Source organism: Danio aesculapii, chromosome 20 (assembly GCF_903798145.1).
Source record: "Danio aesculapii chromosome 20, fDanAes4.1, whole genome shotgun sequence".
NCBI classification, from domain to species: Eukaryota; Metazoa; Chordata; class Actinopteri; order Cypriniformes; family Danionidae; genus Danio; species Danio aesculapii.
In genome coordinates, this window is record NC_079454.1 from 43,600,805 (window position 1) to 43,622,191 (window position 21,387).

A 21,387-nucleotide genomic window follows, 5' to 3' on the forward strand; every position below is an offset into this window, starting at 1 on the left:
AAATTTAATTATAGTCATTTTAACAATATAAGAATGAGACATTGGAATTAGAATGTGAAAACACATATCCTTAATAAGAAATAATAAACGTTGACAAAAAGTGCAAGGTAAATGTAAGAGGCTGCAATATCTGCTACCAGATCTATGTTCAGTTGCAAGTTCATAAAAGTAATTTATAGTAAGGACTATATTGTTTTTTTAACCATACTAACACTGGCTCCTCCAATAACGATAGAGATGTTGCACAATTAGCTGAAGTGTTGCTAGATTTGGTGTTTATATATGGGCGATTTATATTGCATCACCAAAATGATTGAGGTCATGTCTATGTGTTATGCATAAGTCCATATATTGTGACAGGCCTTGTATATAGTCTACTTAGTCTAAGACTAGACTGAAAATTCTGGACATGTAATTCCTAGTCTGCTGTGGTCATGATATTGATACTTGTGTGTGTTTTGGTTTTCTGTGTATACAGGATGGGTTGGTCAAGGCCAACATGGAGAAACTGACTTTCTATGCCCTGTCAGCTCCAGAGAAGCTGGATCGGATCGGGGCATATCTGTCTGAAAGACTGTCCCGTGATGTAGCTAGACATCGTTATGGGTACCAAAATTCATTACAAGCCTGATCTGAAATGTTTTTCTCTCTTTGTTCTACTGTATTGAGTGTGTGTTTGTCTCTTCAGGTATGTGTGTATTGCAATGGAAGCTCTGGACCAGCTTCTAATGGCCTGCCACTGTCAGAGTATCAATCTGTTTGTAGAGAGTTTCTTAAAGATGGTACGAAAACTCCTGGAGGCTGACAAACCCAACCTGCAAATCCTGGGAACAAACTCGGTATGTACACAGTGTTGTATGATAGTGCAGAAGGGACTACTCTAAACTGCATCAATTGTCACTTTAATTTCCATAAAATGTAAAATATAAATAAAAAATGTACTCACGCTCAAGTGGCTCATATCTTTGAGTTTCCTTAGAAGTTATTTTGAAGAATGTTGGAAACCTGTAACCATTGACTTTCACAGTATTTGTATTTCCTACTACACTACCTGACAAAAGTCTAGTCGTCAATCCCAATTGTAACAGCCACAAATAATAACTTGACTTCTAGTTGATCATTTGGAAAAGTGGCAGAAAAGTTTTTCTGATTAATCATCTGTTTAGCTGCATCCCAATCATCAGAAATACTGCAGAAGACCTATTGGAACCTGCATGGACCCAAAATTCTCACAGAAATTAGTCAAGATTGATGAAGGAAAAGTCATGGTTGGGGGTTAAATTCAGTGCGAGAGATCTGCAGAGTGGATGGCAACATCAACAGTCTGAGGAATCAAAACATTTGTGCTGACCGTTACATTACAAACCACAGGAGAGGGCAAATTCTTTAGCAAGATAGCGCTCCTTCTCATACTTCAGCCTCCACGTCAAAGTTCCTGAAAGCAGAAAAAGGTCATGGTGCTCCAGGATTGGCCAGCCCAGTCACCAGAATAAACATTATTGAGCATGTCTGCGGTAAGATGGAGGAGGAGGCATTGAAGATGAATCCAAATAATCTTGATGAAATCTGGGAGTCCTGCAAGAACGCTTTCTTTTTTGCGTCTGACAGAAAAAGGAAACTCAAAGTGGTTTGTGACATGTAAAGGTTGAGTAAATAATGACAGAATTTTCATTTTTGGGTGAACTATCCCTTTATTATGAAGCATTTTGATTGTGAAAGTGTAAAATATGACCAATATTTAATGTTATGTATTTTGGAACTTGTGGTTTTTAAATACATAAAATATATAAAAAGATTGTTTCAGGTGAGCCATAATCAACTATAAACACCATGCAGTCAATCCATCTAAACACAATCCGGACATGAACATAAATTATAGGTAAAAAGGAGCAATCCGAAGTGCAATACATGCAAACATACACTAGAAAATTTTACACTCTATCACCCAGAAACACACTGCAGAAATCATGTCGTATATAAATCTCCTTTCAAACTGATTCATTTCTCAGTGGCGTTTTACAGTGACCCTATTAACCTGGAAATGCTTTAGGACAGGGAAGAGTTAGTTAATGCTCACTTGGTTCTGCAAAGGCCTAATCACATAAGGAAATGTAGAGTTTATGCAGATATTATTCATTAATGCAGATTTGATATGTAGGCACTAGTTTAAAAACGAGTCATTAAATCATGTAGGTGACAGAATCCCATTTTTCAGCTTCCTACTGTTTCTATATTAGGGCCTTTTATTTTATTTTATTCATGGCCACAGTGAACATGACTTTAAATAGCTAAATCCTGTCAAATGTTAAAAGATTAGCTTCCTTTTTTAGTATGAAACAAAAACAGTAAGACTTCTCTGTAGCTCATTCGCAGCATTTCAAATATATGAATCTGTAAAAGTATATGTGAATAATAATTGGGTTAATCACACTCAAAAATATCTCTCATGACCAGTGGTGGTTCTAGCTTAAATGCCACCCTGGGTGAACCACCCCATAACTTGGCACTATAACAGAATATGTTAAATAACAGAAACCAATTCTAAATGTAATTGGAAAACAATGTAAAGACAAAACTGAAGTGATAAGCTAAGAAATAATAGTAGAAATATTTTGCATAAATATTAATTATGACAATTCTATAAAATGAAATAAATAGAATTTATAGAATTATCTGTCCGACTCATGGCTGAGAATGAATGTCATTAAGTCTTAACCCCCTGACTCATTATCCCTCCTTTCCGTTTCATGGCCATGCAAAATAAGATCATATATAAACTTATTATATATATAATTATATAAACTTCAGTTTTGTCGACTTGCAAAACTTGCTGCATGCCGACACCTCTGCATAAAAGGATGTTACTCTGGTTTTACAGCGCATGAATGGCGAGTATTTTATCAGCGTGCATGTAAACAACCGGTATTCTCACACCGGGAGCAGGGGCAGCACCTCTGTAAGGCGCACGGGAATGGTTTTCTACATGCATCCGTCAATTGGTTTTCGCCAGTGTTGTTTCGGTTCCACATAAAATATTTGAGCACACAAACTTGCGAGTGCAAAATGTGAATGGCCCCTAATTCAATTTAATTTAATTCAATTTAATCTGTGCCGGAATCATGCAGAATATCCACAGATTTCCGCAGATTCTCAGCCCATCATTGAGTCTATTTATTTAGTTGTGTGTAAATTTATATTTAATTTCAGTAATATTACTGACCAGTATAAAAAAAACGTTCATATGATTTATTTACAATACAGTTTTAAAGTAATAATTCTTGTCTTTTAGTAGATATATGGTAGATACAGTTGAGGTCAGGATTATTAGCCCCCTTGAATTATTAGCCCCCCTGTTTATTTTTTCCCCAATGTCTGTTTAGTGTAGAGAAGATTTTTTTCAACACATTTCTAAACACAATAGTTTTAATAACTCATCTCTAATAATTTATTTATTTTATCTTTGCCATGATGACATTAAATAATATTTGACTAGATATTGTTCAAGACACTTCTATACAGCTTAAAGTGATATTTTAAGGGCTTAACTAGGTTAATTAGGTTAACTAGGCAGGTTAGGGTAATTAGGCAAGTTATTGTATAATGATGGTTTGTTCTGTAGACAGTCGAAAAAATATATTGCTTAAAGGGGCTAATAATTTTGACCTTAAAATGGATTTAAAAAAAATTAAAAAATGCTTTTATTCTAGCCCTAATAAAACAAATAAGACTTTCTCCAGAAGAAAAAATATTATCAGACATACTGAGAAAATGTCTTTGCTCTGTTAAACATAATTTGGGAAATATCTAAAAAAAGAAAAAAAAATTCAAAAGATGGCTAATAATTCTGACTTCAACTGTATGTCTACTCATGACCCTATCCTTATTTTTAAATAACAGTAAATTTATTAATTTGATTAATTTACGTCCATGCAGATAAAGCTTGTTCTTCTATATTGAAATGTATTGTTCTTATTTGTAGGTTTCAGCCTTTATTGTCCAATGCTGAAGATGTGGTGGTGGTGCTGTTGGCTGGGGTTAATATAGAACAAAAACAACGTCACATTAGCATTTAATCTTTGATAATGCTACCTCATAATCACCCCCTAGCTGACCCTGGGTAGAGCAGCATTTGCCATCTTTTCGAGGAAATGAGTTTTTAACCTGATTTGATTGTGGTTGTCTAGTTATGTAATTAATTTATTTCTACTGAATTGCTGTTTTGTTTCTCTTTCAGTTTGTGAAGTTTGCTAACATCGAGGAGGACACCCCTTCTTATCACCGCAGTTATGATTTCTTTGTGTCACGGTTTAGTGAGATGTGCCATTCTGGCTTTGAGGACCCCGATATCCGCACCAAGTGAGCAAACACACGTCTGACAGAGTGTGTGTGCAGTCAATCCAGATATATGGATGAGTTATGGAGAAGGAATGATACGCAGAGTTTAAGTAGAAGTGAATATACATAAAGGCAGGAGATGGATGAATAGATGGTGGATGGATGGATCTACAGTGTATGAATGAATGGTAGAGATGGATGATAACGTTGGATAAGTGGATGCATGGATTGTTGGTTCTATAGTATACAGGGATGGATAATGGAGTGAGATGGATGGGTGAGTTTATAGGGATGATTGTTGGTTATATAGTGTACAGTGATGGATGAATGATGAATACAGCTGTATTCATGATTGATGGATGATGTAGAGAGATGTATGAATGGAAAGGGAGGATTGTTGCTTATATAGCAGGCAGTGATTAATGAATGATGAATAGAGCAGCATTGACTAATGAATGGATGAACAGATCTGAGAATGGTGGAGAGGAATGGATAAATGAATGGATAAGGAGGATGGTTGGTAGACAGTTAATGATGAATACAGCTGGATTGTTGGGAGGATTGTGGTGGATGGATGGATATATGGATGAATGGATAGGGAGGATTGTCTGTAATATAGTATACAGTGATTGATGAGTGATGAATATAGCAGGATTGATAGATGGACGGTGGGACGGACGGATGGATGGTGGAGAGAGATGGATAGAGAGGATTGTTGGATATATAGTACACAGTGATGGATGAATGATGAATACAGCTGGATTGATGGTAGAACAGAGATGGATGGATAGTTGGACGAACGGATGGATGGAGAGGATTGTCGACAGTCTTATATGGTAGACAGTGATTGATGAATGATGACTACAGCTAGATTGACGGAAGGACAGAGATTGATATATGGATAGGGAGGATTGTTGGTTATATAGTATTAAGTGATTGACGAATGGAGCAGGATTGATAAATGATGAGTACAGCTGGATTGATGGAAGGATAGAGGTGGATGGATGTATGTTAGACAAAGATGGATGAATGAATGGATAGGAAGGATTGTTAGTTATATATTACACAGTGATGGATGAATGATGAATACAGCTGGGTTGATGGAAGGACAGAGATGGATGGATGGACGGACATACAGTTGGATGGATGTATAGAAAGATGGATGGATAGATGGTGGAGAGAGATGAGCGGATGAATCGAAAGAGAGGATTGTTGGTTATATAGTAGACAGTGACTGATGAGTGATGAATACAGCTGGATTGATGGATGGATGTGGACAGAAATGGATTGATGGATGAATGGATGGGGATGAATGTTGGTTATATAATATACAGTGATTAACAAATGGTGTATAGAGCAGGATTGACGGATGGATGGTGGAGAGAGATGGATGAATGGATAGGGTGATTACTGTTTATATAGTACAGTGATGATGGATGGATGAATGATGGAGCTGGATAAGTGGATGAAAAGATAGGAATGCATTTGTTGTTTATATAGTATACAGGGATATATGGATGATTAAATGAGATGGCTGGATGGATGGATAGGGATGGATTGATGATTATATAGTATACAAGGATCGGTGGATGGTGGAGAAGCTGAATAGGTGGATGGGTTGATGGATGGGTGAATGACTGACAGAGAGGGATGAATGGATGTAAAAAGGGCTTGTAGATTATTGGATGAAATCAAAGGTGGATGGGTGGATTGATAAATGGGTGGACAGTAAAGTGATGGATTAATTGATATATTGATTTATTGATGATAGATTGAGATGGATAAGGCGTGGATGGATGGATGGATATACATTCAAGATCTTTGTCAAATCTAACTGACAATGTCTTCGCCTCAGAATTCGAATGGCTGGAATCAAAGGTCTGCAGGGAGTAGTGAGGAAGACTGTGAACGATGAGTTGCAGGCCAATATCTGGGATCCTCAGCACATGGACAAGATCGTCCCGTCACTGCTCTTCAATCTGCAATCTGGTGAAGGCACAGAGAGGTGAGAGAATTGGACTCAAATTAACTCCTATGGGACATAATCTTGTCTTTCTCCAGGAACTTTCGATGTCTCCCAAAGCTGAATCCTTAAATCGATCTGAACACTGCTGCACAATGTGACACAGCCTTTTTTTTTTGCCATTTTTCTTTTCTTTTTTTCGATTTTCCAGATTCATGAAAAAGCTGTTTTTTTATGATAAATGCCACAGCCATATCACCCTGCAGCCCAAGACCGGTTACTCAATGAAGCTAAACAGGGCTGAGACTGGTCAGTACCTGGACGCGTGACCACATGGGAAAGCTAGGTTGCTGTCGGAAGTGGTGTTAGTGAGGCCACGAGGGGGCACTCAACCTGTGGTCTGTGTGAGTCCTAATGCCCCAGTATAGTGAAGGGGACGCAATACTGTATGTGAGTGCTGTCTTTCGGATGAGACGTTTCATGACTCTCTGTGGTCATTAAAAATCCCATGGCACTTCTCGTAAAAGAGTAGGGGTGGCCAAATTCTCTCCATAGGTCCTTACCCATCATGGCCTTCCAATCACCCCCATCCACCGAATTGGCTCTATCACTGTCTCTCCACTCCACCAATAGCTGAAGCACACTGGCGTCGTTGTTCTGTGGCTGCCGTTCATCATCCAAGTGGATGCTGCACACTGGTAGGGGTGTGGAGAGACCCCGCCTCATGATTGTGAAGCGCTATGGGTGAATGACCATACACGATTAATGCGCTATATAAGTGCACATTACAGTACAGTTACAGTACAATTTTTGTCAGCCAAAAATTCGATGCATCCCTGTCGTAAGGCAGTGAGTTTATTCAATATATATATATTCAATAATTCAATATATGCTGATTTGCTGCTCGGGAAAAACATGTTTTGAAAAGAGCTGTCCTGCTTAAGATTATCAATGTATTTTAAAATATATTGTGTCAATAAAGCTGACATCTGTCAAATTCCCTTAAAACATCATACAGATTTAAATGTTTAACTAACTAATTTACACTTCATCATTTAAAATGTTGCATTAATATCAGACCCCCTAGTTTTTCGCGATTCCGCAATCGCTGATTCCCACGCAAAATCAACAAAAATTAGCAAATTTTCGCGATCTTGCAAAATAATCGCAAATTAAAAGTAAAAAATCTCATAAAATATCCAATTTCAAACCATATAATCAAATTAGATTTATTTCAGTTTGCAATTAGTTGTTTTGCATGACTTAAAGGCGCTGTGTATACAATGTCGAGATGTATTTGAGTGTCTCGAAAAATGATTGTGGATAAAAATATAGTTATACAATCTTCCTTTGGCGTAATCCCTACCGTTTATTTCTGTTTTAGATCTTGTTTTGACAAGAGACCAAAATAAAGAAGCTTTATTTTTATGAGTTGTGTCATTGTGTTAGACTGCACGCCTAACATGTGCATGAATGTGCACGTCTAGATGCATGCATGTCGTATTTGAGAGACGGAACGAAAGAGCACGATGACGCTTGATTTGTTCATTTATTTATTCATTTATTTATTTTGAGATAATAGAAAAATATTAATACAACAGAAGGACATAAAACTGTTGTTTTATGTCATTTTAGCTTAGTCATAAAGATGTAGATAAAATATTTAAGAAAAGCACACAAAAATCGGATATAATAAAATATAAATAAATAACTATAAGCTGTAACATTAGTCAAATAGCTATATTACTAATACTTTAAAGCCACTCTTAGCCATTTTTTTTATTTTTGCAAAGAATCTGAAAAAAGATTTGAGTTATTTTCTATTTATTGTCAATATGAAGATCGCTAAAACTGACCCTTAAAAAATACATAGAAAATCGAATTACATAAAGAGATGACTTTAATGCTTTCAATTTTTTAAACCATTCTAAGTTTAAATGTTAAAACGTTCGAAAGAAATAGGGTATGGGGGAATAACTGGGAATAGAACAAAGTTGCTTTTACTGTCTACCTGTAACTACAGATCTAGAGAAGTAGTTGCAAACGTACAGTACAAGTTTGCGACACAGTTTTTTGAATGTTTGTTGGAACGATGCACTTGGGAAACACCAAATCAACAAACTATGTTTATAACAATGGAACTTGCAACTTTTGTTAATGGTTTTCAGAAACGCATGCCTGGACAGCCTGTTTGATTTGGGGGGCGTTTGCTCGCGCTGGCCTGACAATAGAAAAGCGGTTGTTCCTTGCGCCACCTGGTGGATATTGCATAAAGCACAAAAAGGTGTTTTTTTTTTTTTTTTTATGAAAAGGCGGCATTTTCTGCTGCAGCCCAGCGCATGACTGCATGTGACAAATTGCAGGACTACACGTGAAGAGACACGCCGTAGCCATACCTGTAATAAGCTACCTAATAAGATATCATTTATAGATAGATAGATAGATAGATAGATAGATAGATAGATAGATAGATAGATAGATAGATAGATAGATAGATAGATAGATAGATAGATAGATAGATAGATAAAAACAGTTGATAGATAGATAGATAGATAGATAGATAGATAGATAGATAGATAGATAGATAGATAGATAGATAGATAGATAGATAAAAACAGTTTATAGATAGATAGACGGATAGATGGATGGATAGAACAATAAACAGAACGATAGATAGATAGATAGATAGATAGATAGATAGATAGATAGACAGACAGACAGACAGACAGACAGACAGACAGACAGACAGACAGACAGATAGATAGATAGATAGATAGATAGATATTTTATTGCAAAATTGTCCGCAAATTTCAGGGAACTACCACAACAAAATCAGTACTTTTTTTCGTAAAAAAATTGTGAAAAACTAGGGATCTGTAATAAGAAGAGTTGCAACGTTTAGAGCCGCAATTACACTAAATCAACAACAGACGTATTCGGGATGCTGACGCATTAAACTAAATTGCTCCCATTATAATCAATGAAACGGGCTCCTTGTTGATTTGCCATAATTACTCAACAGGGGAAGCTTTAATTGCCCCTTTTTGCTGTTTGGTGTGCGTGCTAATTGCCGTTTGATGTAAAGGGCAGCTGAAAATGAACTCTTCCTGTCAGATGTTTACATCTCAGACTGGTTAACCTGCAGCTACAGCAGTCAACTAAAATACAATGCGCTCATGTTTCTGGTGAACTGAAGTGACCGGCATCCTTCTGCATGTTTAGTTGAGGTGGGAAGAGTTTCTGCAGATTTCGAGCAGTGTGGTGCGATTATATAAGCAAGGGATGGTGTGCGGAGCAGCAGACTGACTGACAGCGGGTGTGTGAGGGCAGAGGAACAGCGAGATTAATTAATGATGAGACTAACCCTGTGAGACCCTCCAACACACGGCAAAGCTCACACAGGAAGCTTTTCATTAAATATGGATTTTTTTGTCAGGCTTTTAGACTCCTTAGTTATTAAAAAAATGTTCCACTTTTTTATTAGATGGCCTTAACTATGATGTACTTTTGTCAACAAATAAATACAACGTGTTTACTGTAGTTATAATGTGTTGAAGTACACTTCTGGAGGTTTTGAGGTGAGAAACGTGGAGGGTTTGGGACTGGTTTGGTGGTATAGGTAGGACTAAGGGTGGTGTAAGGGATGGTCAACAGTGTAATTAAAGATTATATGTAATTATATGCAGGTATTTAATAGTGTAAAAATGTGTATTTACAGAATAAGTACATCGTAACACTTGATAAGTTTCAGTATAGGTACTGTACATACTAGTTAAAGTCTAATATAAAGTTGGATCGTACTTGTGACGCAAGATATGTAAGATAATTAAGACTTGGTGATTTGAATGTTTTAATGGTATGAGTTGAATGGTTGTAATACTGTGCTCACAGCAGATGCAGCAAGCACAAATAAATTGCGCCATTTGTGCAAAAATAGAACCTTGAACATTTTGAGTTTACTCGTTTCATTCGCGCATCAAATTCGCTTCACAATAGACGCGGATTCGCGTCATGGATTGGGCTTCTGCCCGATGACTCTAGCTTCATTGCTAAATGACTAACATGGATTTTATTTAGATAGTAGCTGAACTTCATGTACTTTAGGAAGATTCGGTCGGCGTCATGTCTGAGTCCACTAGATCCTTTCAGAGGTGCAGCCAGCTCTGTGAGTTCATAAACTTTTCCAGAAACTATACCTGGATGATGAAATCTTTTAACGGTGCTTCCAACTGAGCCGAGCCCAGTTTGATAAACCGGTGTCAGCAAGAGAATTTCCCCTTGGGACACCAACAACAGGCACTATGTCATAATCACGCCCCTACTAGAGAAGTTTCTTATTGGTCAACGCAGCACAAATGTCTGCTGAAGTTCAGATTTTCCAACTCAAGCAATACGTTAAGACTCTCAACTTGCACAGCTTCATTCATTCATTTCATTCAAACGCGCCGCAGGATGTCTATTCGCGTCTTTGCATTGACTTAACATGTAAATCACTCATGCTTGATGCTTGACGCAGCGTAAGAAGTGTAGTTGTATTCAGTATTGTTATATTGTGTTATTTTAAAGGTCCCGTGAAGTGGTTTAAAATCTGCATTTTTTTATTTGAGGTTAAATTTTATTTGAGAACTGAAAAATGAAAAGAGGGTGGGACATAGAGTAGCTCCTCCCATTTTTAAAAAAGCAGCCAATAGCGTTTTGTGTTCCCACAGCTCTGCCAGTAAGAGTGGTTGAGCTCAAGCACATCAAACGAAAAGCAAATGCGAAGCTTCAAGGGGGCGGGGCATGTCTGATACTTGAGAGCATTTGATTGGTCAAGCTTTGATAAGAAACTGAAGTATGAAAAAAAACATTTATCCATTTAGGCAAAAGTGACAAACTCCAACTCCCTTTTAGGCAAGTCATTTTACTCGGCAGCCATTTTTGAAATGCTCAGGCATTTGGCCTGAATGGTAAAACATCCAATTTTCCAAAACTGCTTGCCAAGCTTATGATTAAATTTCACATTAGGAATCATCAGTAAAATTTAATAACAACTGTCTTTTCAGTTATTATTTCTAAACATTCAAATCAAACAATATCTGCAGAAACTCACGTCTGGTCCGAGCCCCTCCCTCGGAGATTTATCAGTCTAGATTGATCGCTGATTGGCCCCTATACTAGAAGGCGGGGCTTCATTCGCTATGTTGACCATTACATTTTTCCCCATTCAAAACTATACAAGTGACGTGTCTTGTGTATTTTATAGTCTTTGACAAACTACAAGCTTTACATGTTTTCATCAGTTTCATATCTTCTAAACGTGAATTTTGTCACTGTTTTGTAGCACACTAGCTTATAGATATCCCTGAAGACTAGCATACTGATACTAACATCTAAAAACCTTTATTTTAACTTCACTGGACCTTTAATATCTGATTTCTATGGTACTCTAAAAATATTTGTATTAATCTATAGATTTTGTCTTCTTGACTTGCAAAAATCTAAATGTCAGGACATGCTTAAGATAAATACGTGAGAGCAAAATGTCTGTGATAATAAGATTTGATATGTTTTAAGAAGTTTCAAATAACATTTTTCAAAATGTTAGCATTATTATCAGATAGTAAACTGATTGTGTCATTCTAATTTTAAACAGTTTCAATGTTCATACAATATTAATATACAATATGTATTATTTTAAATTTTCTATTTCAACTTTAAGCCTTCTGGGCATAAAAAGCATTTCCTGTTTTGTGTTGTTTTCTTACAGCCTCATCATTTTATCTCTGTTTGTGGGATATAAAAATAAAAGTGTGTGTGTTCGAGCATGCTTTTGTGTGCCTCTGTAGCTTAATTTACTGCACTGTCCTGCCTTTACTTGGCAATTCAAGTATATAAAGACACTTTTGTAGATGTTTTTAAAAGTCATTGTATTTTTATGCATATTTTACTTTCATGTTTTTTTCCTGAGCATATTTGTACCAGATTTTGGTAAAAATTCAAACATTTTTTTTAATTCAGTGTAATAAGTATAAAATGACACAAAGAGAAAGTGCTGAACTACTGAAATGTATTTAATACTTTAAATAAAAGGATTTTTTTTGCTGAAGGCTGCTTAATGACGCTTCTCTTATGGAGAATGAAGTCACATGCATTGCTCAGGTGTGAGTTTTTTACAGACTTTAACAGAGTGTAAAAATCTTGATGGTTCTGTGGGTCGCGTCTGTCAAATCTGATCTTTAATTTGTATTTTCTTTTGGATTCGAGTCATATGATTGGCTGATTTTCTTTCTCTGAAAGCATTTGAGAGTAGGGCTGCTTGATTCTGGCGAAAATGTGAATCACGTTTTTTTTGCTTAAAGTCAAGATCACGATTTTCTCACAATTCTGTAAGTGTAAAATAAAGGTTACATGATTAGCCTATTATTATTGTTAATTCTCAAACATATGGTAAAACAACAATAATAATATTAGGCCTGTGTGTAGGTCTACTGTTGCTTAAAATGCTACATTTTGTATAGTCATTATGATGGACTTGAACAGACTTTCAATATGTCCTGTTTGTTAATTCACAGTAAAATGATGACATCAGAATATAACTATTCATAATTATAAAGTTGATTTATGATGTTTAATACATGTGCGTGTCATCTGTCATTAACAGCATTATTAGACCATTTGTTTTCACTGGTAAAATTAGAATTTTGTCATTATCAGATTCCCTCTTGTGTTATATTCAACAATATATATAGGCTAGGGTTGTTATACTGACACAGTAAACATTTATTTTTATGCACAACACTTTGTGTTCACTATGAAAGAAAAAAAACTTATCAAATGTTTGACGTAATCATAACTGAAAAATGCCATTTGATTATTTAAATGATGTGCGCACCTTCACTTCCGAGTGCAGCTCATGACTGCTGTCACTGTAAGAAAAAACACATACATGCAAGTCAAACCTCCCGCACAGCCCTCAAACGATCGCTCTGTGCAGCAAACCGAACGTTATTTACAACTTTATTAGATGTTATTCACAGCCTATGCAGGTTCTGTTCACTAAAGTAGGTGTCATTGGCGTGCATTCGCGCATTCTCTGTAGTAAACAAACAGCTCGCGGTCAGCTCACGTGTGATTTCGCGGCCACGAATACATCATTACATAAGGACAGAAATTACATTTTTGGGTGAATTATACCTTATAAATACAATATGTGACGCTTTTAACGCCATTTAAAGGTGTCAATGTTGCTGTGAAGACTTGTGCAATAGTCTTGCTTGTCTCCTGACCTTGAAAATATAATTGGCTGAATCGTAGAAAAGCTGAATTAAGATCGTGTGTAGGGTCGATTCGAGATCGTGATCTTTTTTTCGATTAATCGTGCAGCACTATTTGAGAGTTTCCTTGGCTGTGTTTTGATCATTGTCTTGCTGAAATGTCCAACCTGGTTTCATCTTCATCATCCTGGTAATGTAGATGTTGGACTGAAGCAGCTAATATTCATTTACAATAACAAAGGGCAGAGGGTTGCTGAATAACTACTGAGAGATGTTATTCAGCTGCTGTCTGGGGTTTTTCTGCTTTTCTACACCTACATTTCTTCATGTGTTCAGTAATTTTTCCCTGCATAATGTTATTTTATTACACATAACTTCATTTGTAAACTAATTAGACTTGTTTTCTTTGCATATATGGATTTCTTTGGTTGTTACCAACATCTGAGGAACATTTCAAGCCACACAGCGATGTGTTCAATACTTATTTTCCCCGCTGTACAAAAAAAGCAAAAAGCAAAATTGAAATGATAATAAAGCTTTTGTACCTCTAAATGCTTTGCATCAAATAGAGTTTAGTCAGGCATAAAACATGTTTACATTTAACAATCATATAAAAGGTTATGAAATAAAATTAATAAACATAAATAAACTAAACGATTAAATCAAATATTTTTAGTGCTAAGTGTCTGTGTCTAACATCAGAAGTCGACTACTAAAATGGTTTCTTTACAGTTTGGCCCTGCCTTCTTTCTTTTTCTATTTATTTAAAGAAGAAGGAAACAAAAGAAAACTAATAAGTCTGAACTTAAGTGAACAGTTGATCAATCAGATAAGACATGCTGACAGATGCATATAAAGATCAGTTTACACAATATAAAGGCATCAACACAATCAATTTCTCCCGATGTAGCAAGTATTTGTCCATTCATAGTTTTAGCGAAAAAGCCAACTTTTCCATATTTTGAACATTGGTAACAACATCCAACTATTCAGACTTTATTGGAGTATTATAATGGTAGCCACTCTCTTCATGGTGCTTGCTTGAAGTATCTTTAATAAGCACTGGTGTTTCGCCATCAGGTTTTAGCCTTGTCTTCTTATCGAATGTTTTTCTTTTCAATGTGATTTGATTTGTTCCATTTTAATTTGCATTTCTCTGAAGTTAAAGCTGTGTTTCTAATCTCCGCCGAGAAGAGCTGAAGTGTGAAAGCCTGTCTCGTTCTGTTTTCTCTGCAGTCGCTCTCCCTCGCCGCTGCAGGCCAGTGAGAAGGAGAAGGAAAGCCCGGCTGAGCTGACGGAGCGCTGCTTTCGGGAACTGCTGGGTCGAGCCGCTTACGGCAACATCAAGAACGCAGTCACCCCTGTGCTGATGTAAGAGACCTGCCACATATCACAATTGTCTCATGAAGTGTTTGTTTTTAAAGGTGTAATTCACACAAAAATGAGGGGGTTTCTTTTTCTGTTGAACACAAAAGAAGATATTTTGTAGAATGTTGGAAACCAGTAGTCACTGACAACCATACTAGTAAAAGGATATGAGGTGATAGTTTTTAAAGGTGTAATTCAAAGAAAAAATAGGTGGTTTTAAACCATTATCGGTTTCTTTTTTTCTGTTGAACACAAAAGTAGATAATTTGTAGAATGTTATAAACCAGTAGCCACTGACCTCCATACTTGTAAAAGAATATTACTGGTAAAGTATTTCTTAGATTGTAATATGAAGTGTTTTTAAAGGTATAATTCACACAAAAAGGAGGTGGTTTCAAAACATTATGGGTTTCTTTATTTCTGTTGAAAACATAAGAAGATACTTTGTAGAATGTTGGTAACCAGTAGCCACTGACATCCATAGTAGCAAAAGAATATGAAGTATTAATTTTTAAAGGTGTTATTCATGCAAAAATGAGGTGGTTTCAAACCATTTGGGTTTCTTTTTTCTGTTGAACACCAAAGAAGATATTTTGTAGAATGTTGGAAACCAGTAGCCACTGACATCCATACTAGTAAAAGAATATGAAGTGTCCGTTTTTTTAATGAACAACTAATCTCACTGCAGGTGAATTAAAATGTATTTTTCATTCACTTTTGGCTTGTGTTCTCTCACTGCAGGCATCTTGACAATCACTCACTGTGGGAAGGCAAAACATTTGCCGTGCGCTGTTTTAAGATCATCATGTACTCCATTCAGGTGAGTTAAAATCAATAAAAATAGCAAATAAAAAAAACATTACATATTAAAATGTAGTTAATAAACGTAAAATTTGATTTTATAAAAATATTTTTTCTTGGCATTTGCCCAGTAAGGTATCCAAAAGGAATTCAATAACAAATAAAATAATAATAAAAATAAGTGTGCTTGGATATTCGTAATCTTTCAGAAAATATCACAAAAATGTCATTGCATATTCAGTGTGATCATTGACATGCCCTTTTTTACTTTTTCAGGGTGTCCATGGGGTCATAAATTGTTTTAAATTTCAAAAACCAAAGTTTAGGCCCTAAAAAGTCTTAAATTTACTGAAATATCGTCTTGTTTTTCCTTTGTTTATGTGAAGCTACCCAATTAATCCAACACGCATCCAATCACCAAAAATGCATCTTAATAAAACCTTCAGCAAAACACTATTTATAACTAATATTAAAACAGTCTGTTGTGTTGTTTGAAGAGGTTTTTTTTAAGTTGAAAAAATTTGCATTTAATTCAATTCAAATCACTTTTATTTGTATAGCGCATTTACAATGTAGATTTTGTCAAAGCAGCTTCACATAAAAGATCATAGTAAATAGGAACAGTGAAGTTCAGTTTGTAGTGTTTAAGTTCAGTTCAGTTGAGCTCAGTTCAGTGTGGTTTAATAATCACTACTGAGAGTCCAAACACTGAAGAGCAAATCCATCGATGCGCAGCTCTATAGATCCCAAACCATGCAAGTCAGTGGCGACAGCGGCGAGGGAAAAAAAAACTTCACCAGTTGGCGAAAGATATTTAGGGTGACACAGTGGCTCAGTGGTAAGCACTGTCGCCTCACAGCAAGAAGGTCGCTGGTTTGAGCCCTGGCTTGGGCTAGTTGACATTTCTGTGTGGAGTTTGCATGTTCTCCTCATTTTCACGTGGGTTTCCTTCAGGTGTGAGAGTGTATGGGTTTTTTCCAGTATTGGGTTGCAGCTGGAAGGGCATCCACTGCGTAAAACATGTGCCAGAATAGTTGGCGATTTATTCCGCAGTGGCGACCTTTGAAATAGGTACTAAGCTGAAGGAAAATGAATTAATGAAATTTGCATTTATACTACGGAGTCTGCTTGATTTGACACATTATTTAAAATATGTGGCTAGGAAATTACTAATTTGAATTTGTTTCTTGATTGGGCAAGTAAATTATTTTTTTTCTGCTGAGCTGTTAAAAAAATCCTTAGCGTTAAACCCTATATAAGTCTGAAGAAAATACATATGTAATTTGCATAATCTCTCATACAGAAAGAGACTTACAGATCTTGCATATGCTTTGTTTTTTCTTCTCTTTAACAACAACAACTGTAAACAGTAAAACATGGGGAGCTACAAATCCTTTAAAAGATTTCCTCTAAAGAAAAAAAGATACATATTTAGACACATAATATTACATTTAAAAGTTACAATTCAAGAAAAATTCTGGCATATTGGTGAAATATACTCAATCCATTTACTCCAAATTAGAAAAAAGCATTCAGTCTGTGTTCTTAATGAAAAAGTTTTTCCATGACATATATATAGTGTGCACTGTATCAATCCATTCTTCAAATGTAGGTGACTCTAATTTTACCCATTGTTTTGTAATTACTTTTTTACTAGCTGCCAGAAGAATAAATAACAGTTTCTTGTCTTTATTAATCCACCCATCTAAATTTATATTACCTAAATATAAAGATTCACAAGTGAAAGCAATCTCTACTTCAAAAATGGCGTCTAAGTATATTTTAATCTCTTATGGGGTTAATTTCTTACAATTCCAAAAAAACATGATAGTGATTAGCTACTTTTCCCCCACACATTCTTCAGCAGCTAGTGCTCTTTCCTCTTTGTATTTTCTGTGATGGTGTGATGAAAAACCTAGAACATTCTTTCAACGGAATTCTCTCTACATGGCTGAGCTGGTACATTTCCATTGAGTTTTACAAATATTCCTCCAATCCTCATCTGAGATATTAAGATTTCCTTGCATTTTCCATTTATCTCTTACAAAGAGTGTATTGTCTGCTACAGATTCGAGCAATCCCTTATATGAATTTGAAATGATCTCATTACATGATTGGGCATTGCCACTGATAGAAACACTTTTATTATTCCTGTCTCTGCAACTTTCAATATTTCTGGTTTAATATTACGATCAATATCATGTCTTACTTAAAGGTATCTATAAAAGTCACTTTGATTAAACCCATATTTTTTTCCTTTAGAAGTTCAAAAGTTTGGATTGTACCCTTGTCAAAAAAACATGTAGTAGTTAAAAATTCACTACTTAGTCCATATTCGAAATCTGTCATCTATGTGGTTAGGGATGAAATCCGCATCGAAGGCACACCTTCTTAATATTCTTGATGCATCTTGCAAACCACATATTTTCTTTGTTTGATGGCAGATTTTAAATAGTAGATTAATCCATGGGTTTATAAGTCTGAAATTTCATTCTTGATGGTCCTAAAGTCTTAAATTTGCCTTGGTAAAACCTGCAGAAATTCTGTTTTTAAAAAAAGGTATTTAACATTTTTTTTGTACCTGAATATATTGATTTTTGCACGTTTGTATGCTACTGTAGTAATTCAGTAATTCAAGAATGATCAAACCAAATAATACATAAAAATACAGTCATTTTACAGCAAACTTAAAGTATGATGCTGTTTAGTTTTATTTCAGTTTTTAAATTAAACCAGCTAGTTTTATTTCCCCAATTACATTTACTTTCAGTTGGAGAGTAAAGTATATTAGTGACTAAAGTGTCACAGTTTTGCCTGTTGCTCTGAAACTAGCATTGCATTGCCAGTATTTATGCTGTCAGTTTATCATATTATACAGCAGAAAAGGTGATAAAAAGATGTATATGTATATGATCTCCTGTATCTCTCTCTTTCTCTCTCTTAGTCCCAGCATTCTCATCTGGTCATTCAGCAGCTCTTGGGTCATTTGGATGCCAACAGTAAGAGCTCCGCCACAGTGCGTGCTGGGATAGTGGAGGTGCTCCTGGAAGTGGCTGCCATTGCTGCCAGTGGCTCTGTTGGTGGGTTTGGATGATTAATCTGAATCTCTCTCATAGTTATCTCAAACATTTAGTTAGTGTAGTCAATATAGACTCAAAAACTGATATTACCTAATACAATAACAATTCTGCACATCTAATAAGTGTTAATTAAACTTAATTTAAGCAAATCTTAGGCAAAAAGCAAATACTGTACATTGTGAACCAATGAGATCAAGTCACTTTTATTTGAATTACCTAGTAAATTTAACAATGATCCAATTAAACAAATAATCAGTGTTCTTTTAGGTATTGTAGATCAGACTTTACAGTTATTTTAGGGGTAATGTATATCTAGGAGAGTTCATGATGTTTAGTTTTACTCCTGGGTATAGCAAATGTCTTATGTCGCGGAAGAAGACAAACAGCCCCTAGATATACATTAGGCAAACTTTCAAAAGGTAAAGGCAAATTTTCAAACAGCCCCTTGATCAGTGTTGCTCAAACTCAATCCTGGAGGGCCGGTGTCCTGCAGATTTTAGCTCCAACTTGCCTCAATACACCTGCACAGATGTTTCTAGAAAGCCTAGTAAGAGCTTGATTAGCTAGCCCAGCTGTGTCTGACTGGGGTTGGAACAAAACTTTGCAGGACACCGACCCTCCAGGACCAAGTTTGGGCACCCCTGATCTAGGGGCTGTTTGAAAGTTTGCCTTTGCCTTTTAAAAGTTTGCAGTAATGTATATCTAGGGACTGTTTACCTTCTTCGGCGACATAAGACATTTGCTATACCCAGTAGTAAAACTAAACATCATGAACTCTCCTTTATTCCTCGTGCTCTAAAATTGTTGTATAGATAACTTATAATTTATAGTGTTTTGTTTGTTTATCATGTTATATATTAGCATTTTTATTTATCACAAATTGTTTTGAGTGTGTGTTTGGTGCATTTCAGGGAATTGTGCTGCATAATAGTATATAATATCATTTATATATTATGTATACAAATGACTAGATGTGCATTATCCCACTTATTACATGGCTATTTGCCAGTAAACAATTAGACAAAACATTGATCTGAGCTCTAATAACAATTTATTAAACGTAATGCTGACAGAAAACGGCTGAATTGAGCATATGCTAACCTCTTTATTGTTCAGTCGCAAGATTGCACTAAAAATTCTAGAACAGCAGTGTAAAAGATAAGCTGGACTGTCACAGTTTCGATTTATTAGAACTTCTATGTTAAGCTGCTTTGACACAATCTACATTGTAAAAGTGCTATAGAAATAAGGGCAAGGCAAGTTTATTTATATAGCACGTTTCGTACACAGTGGCAATTCAAAGTGCTTTACATAAACAGGAATAAAAGAGACAAGTATAAGAAAATAAAAACATGATTAAAAACAGATAAAAACAGATAAAAATGTGTTAAAACAGGTTATAAAGAATGGAAAAAGAAAAAAAAGCCACAATAGTGTGATCTGTCGGACATAGCACAGTGCTCATTCAGTAAAGGCACAGCTAAACAGATGTGTTTTCAGTCTTGATTTGAATGTGCCTAATGTTGGAGCTCATCTGATCATTTCTGGAAGCTGATTCCAGCAGCGGCGGGCTCAGTAGCTGAATGCCGATTCACACAGTTTGACTGAACTCTTAGAATTTCTCATTTACTTGATCCTAAAGATCTGAATGATCTATTAGGTTTGTATTCAGTGAGCATATCTGTAATGTATTGAGGTCCTAGGCCATTTATTGATTTATAGACAAGTAATAATACTTTAAAATCTATTCTGAATTTTAACTGGGAGCTCTGATGTGCTCTGATTTTTCTGGTTCTGGTCAGAACCCTAAATAAAGATTAATTGAATTAAATAAGCTTTTAAAAATGCATTAGCGAGCTGTCAAGATGATTTGTAGTACCCTGGATGACTCTGTGTTATTAGTTTTAGCAGTTGTTATCTGGGAAAAACATCTTTGAATGTCATGAGGGTGACACGGTGGCTCAGTGGTTAGCACTGCTGCCTCACAGCAAGAAGGTCGCTGGTTCGAGTCCCAGCTCAGTCAGTTGGCATTTCTGTGTGGAGTTGTTCTCTCCTTGCATGTTCTCTCTGTTTCCTCCAGATGCTCCGGTTTGTGCTATAGTTGAATTTATTAAACTAAGTTGGCCATAGTGTATGAGTGTGTGTGTGAAGATGAGAGTGTAAGGGTGTTTCCCAGTACCGGGTTGTGGCTGGAAGGGCATCCACTGCGTAAAACATATGCTGGAATAGTTGGCTGTTCATTTCGCTTTGGCGACCCCTGATAAATCATAGACTAAGCAGAAGGAAAATGAATGAATGAATAAATGAATGTCATGATTGACCAGATTGAAAAAAAAGGTTATCAGACAATTAACAGTAATATTATTTACTGTACTTTACTGAAACAAGTTCAGCCACAAATCAAACCCTAAACTGTTTACTGTTTAACGGTATAAGTGCCAAGAAATATAAAAAATAATATGAATAATACAGAAAAATAACGCTTTGAAACTTAAAATTCAGAAACATTTTTAAAAAATAAAATATGAAATATTGAATGAATAAAAAATAAATTTAAAAAACAAAATAAAACCCTCTTCTTTTT

At 35.7% G+C, this 21,387-nt stretch overlaps 1 protein-coding gene across 2 annotated transcripts in view; it reads left to right on the top strand.

Moving 5' to 3' along the window:
- The window catches only part of efr3bb (EFR3 homolog Bb (S. cerevisiae)), a 78,017-nt gene that overhangs the window by 32,932 nt on the left and 23,698 nt on the right, over positions 1 to 21,387 (top strand). For both annotated transcript variants that reach the window (XM_056445498.1, XM_056445499.1), the window contains 7 exons: positions 479 to 606; positions 689 to 839; positions 4,235 to 4,356; positions 6,191 to 6,340; positions 14,791 to 14,925; positions 15,664 to 15,742; positions 18,668 to 18,803. In XM_056445498.1, coding sequence (XP_056301473.1) covers positions 479 to 606; positions 689 to 839; positions 4,235 to 4,356; positions 6,191 to 6,340; positions 14,791 to 14,925; positions 15,664 to 15,742; positions 18,668 to 18,803 — 901 coding nt within the window. The remainder of the gene's footprint in view (positions 1 to 478; positions 607 to 688; positions 840 to 4,234; positions 4,357 to 6,190; positions 6,341 to 14,790; positions 14,926 to 15,663; positions 15,743 to 18,667; positions 18,804 to 21,387) is intronic.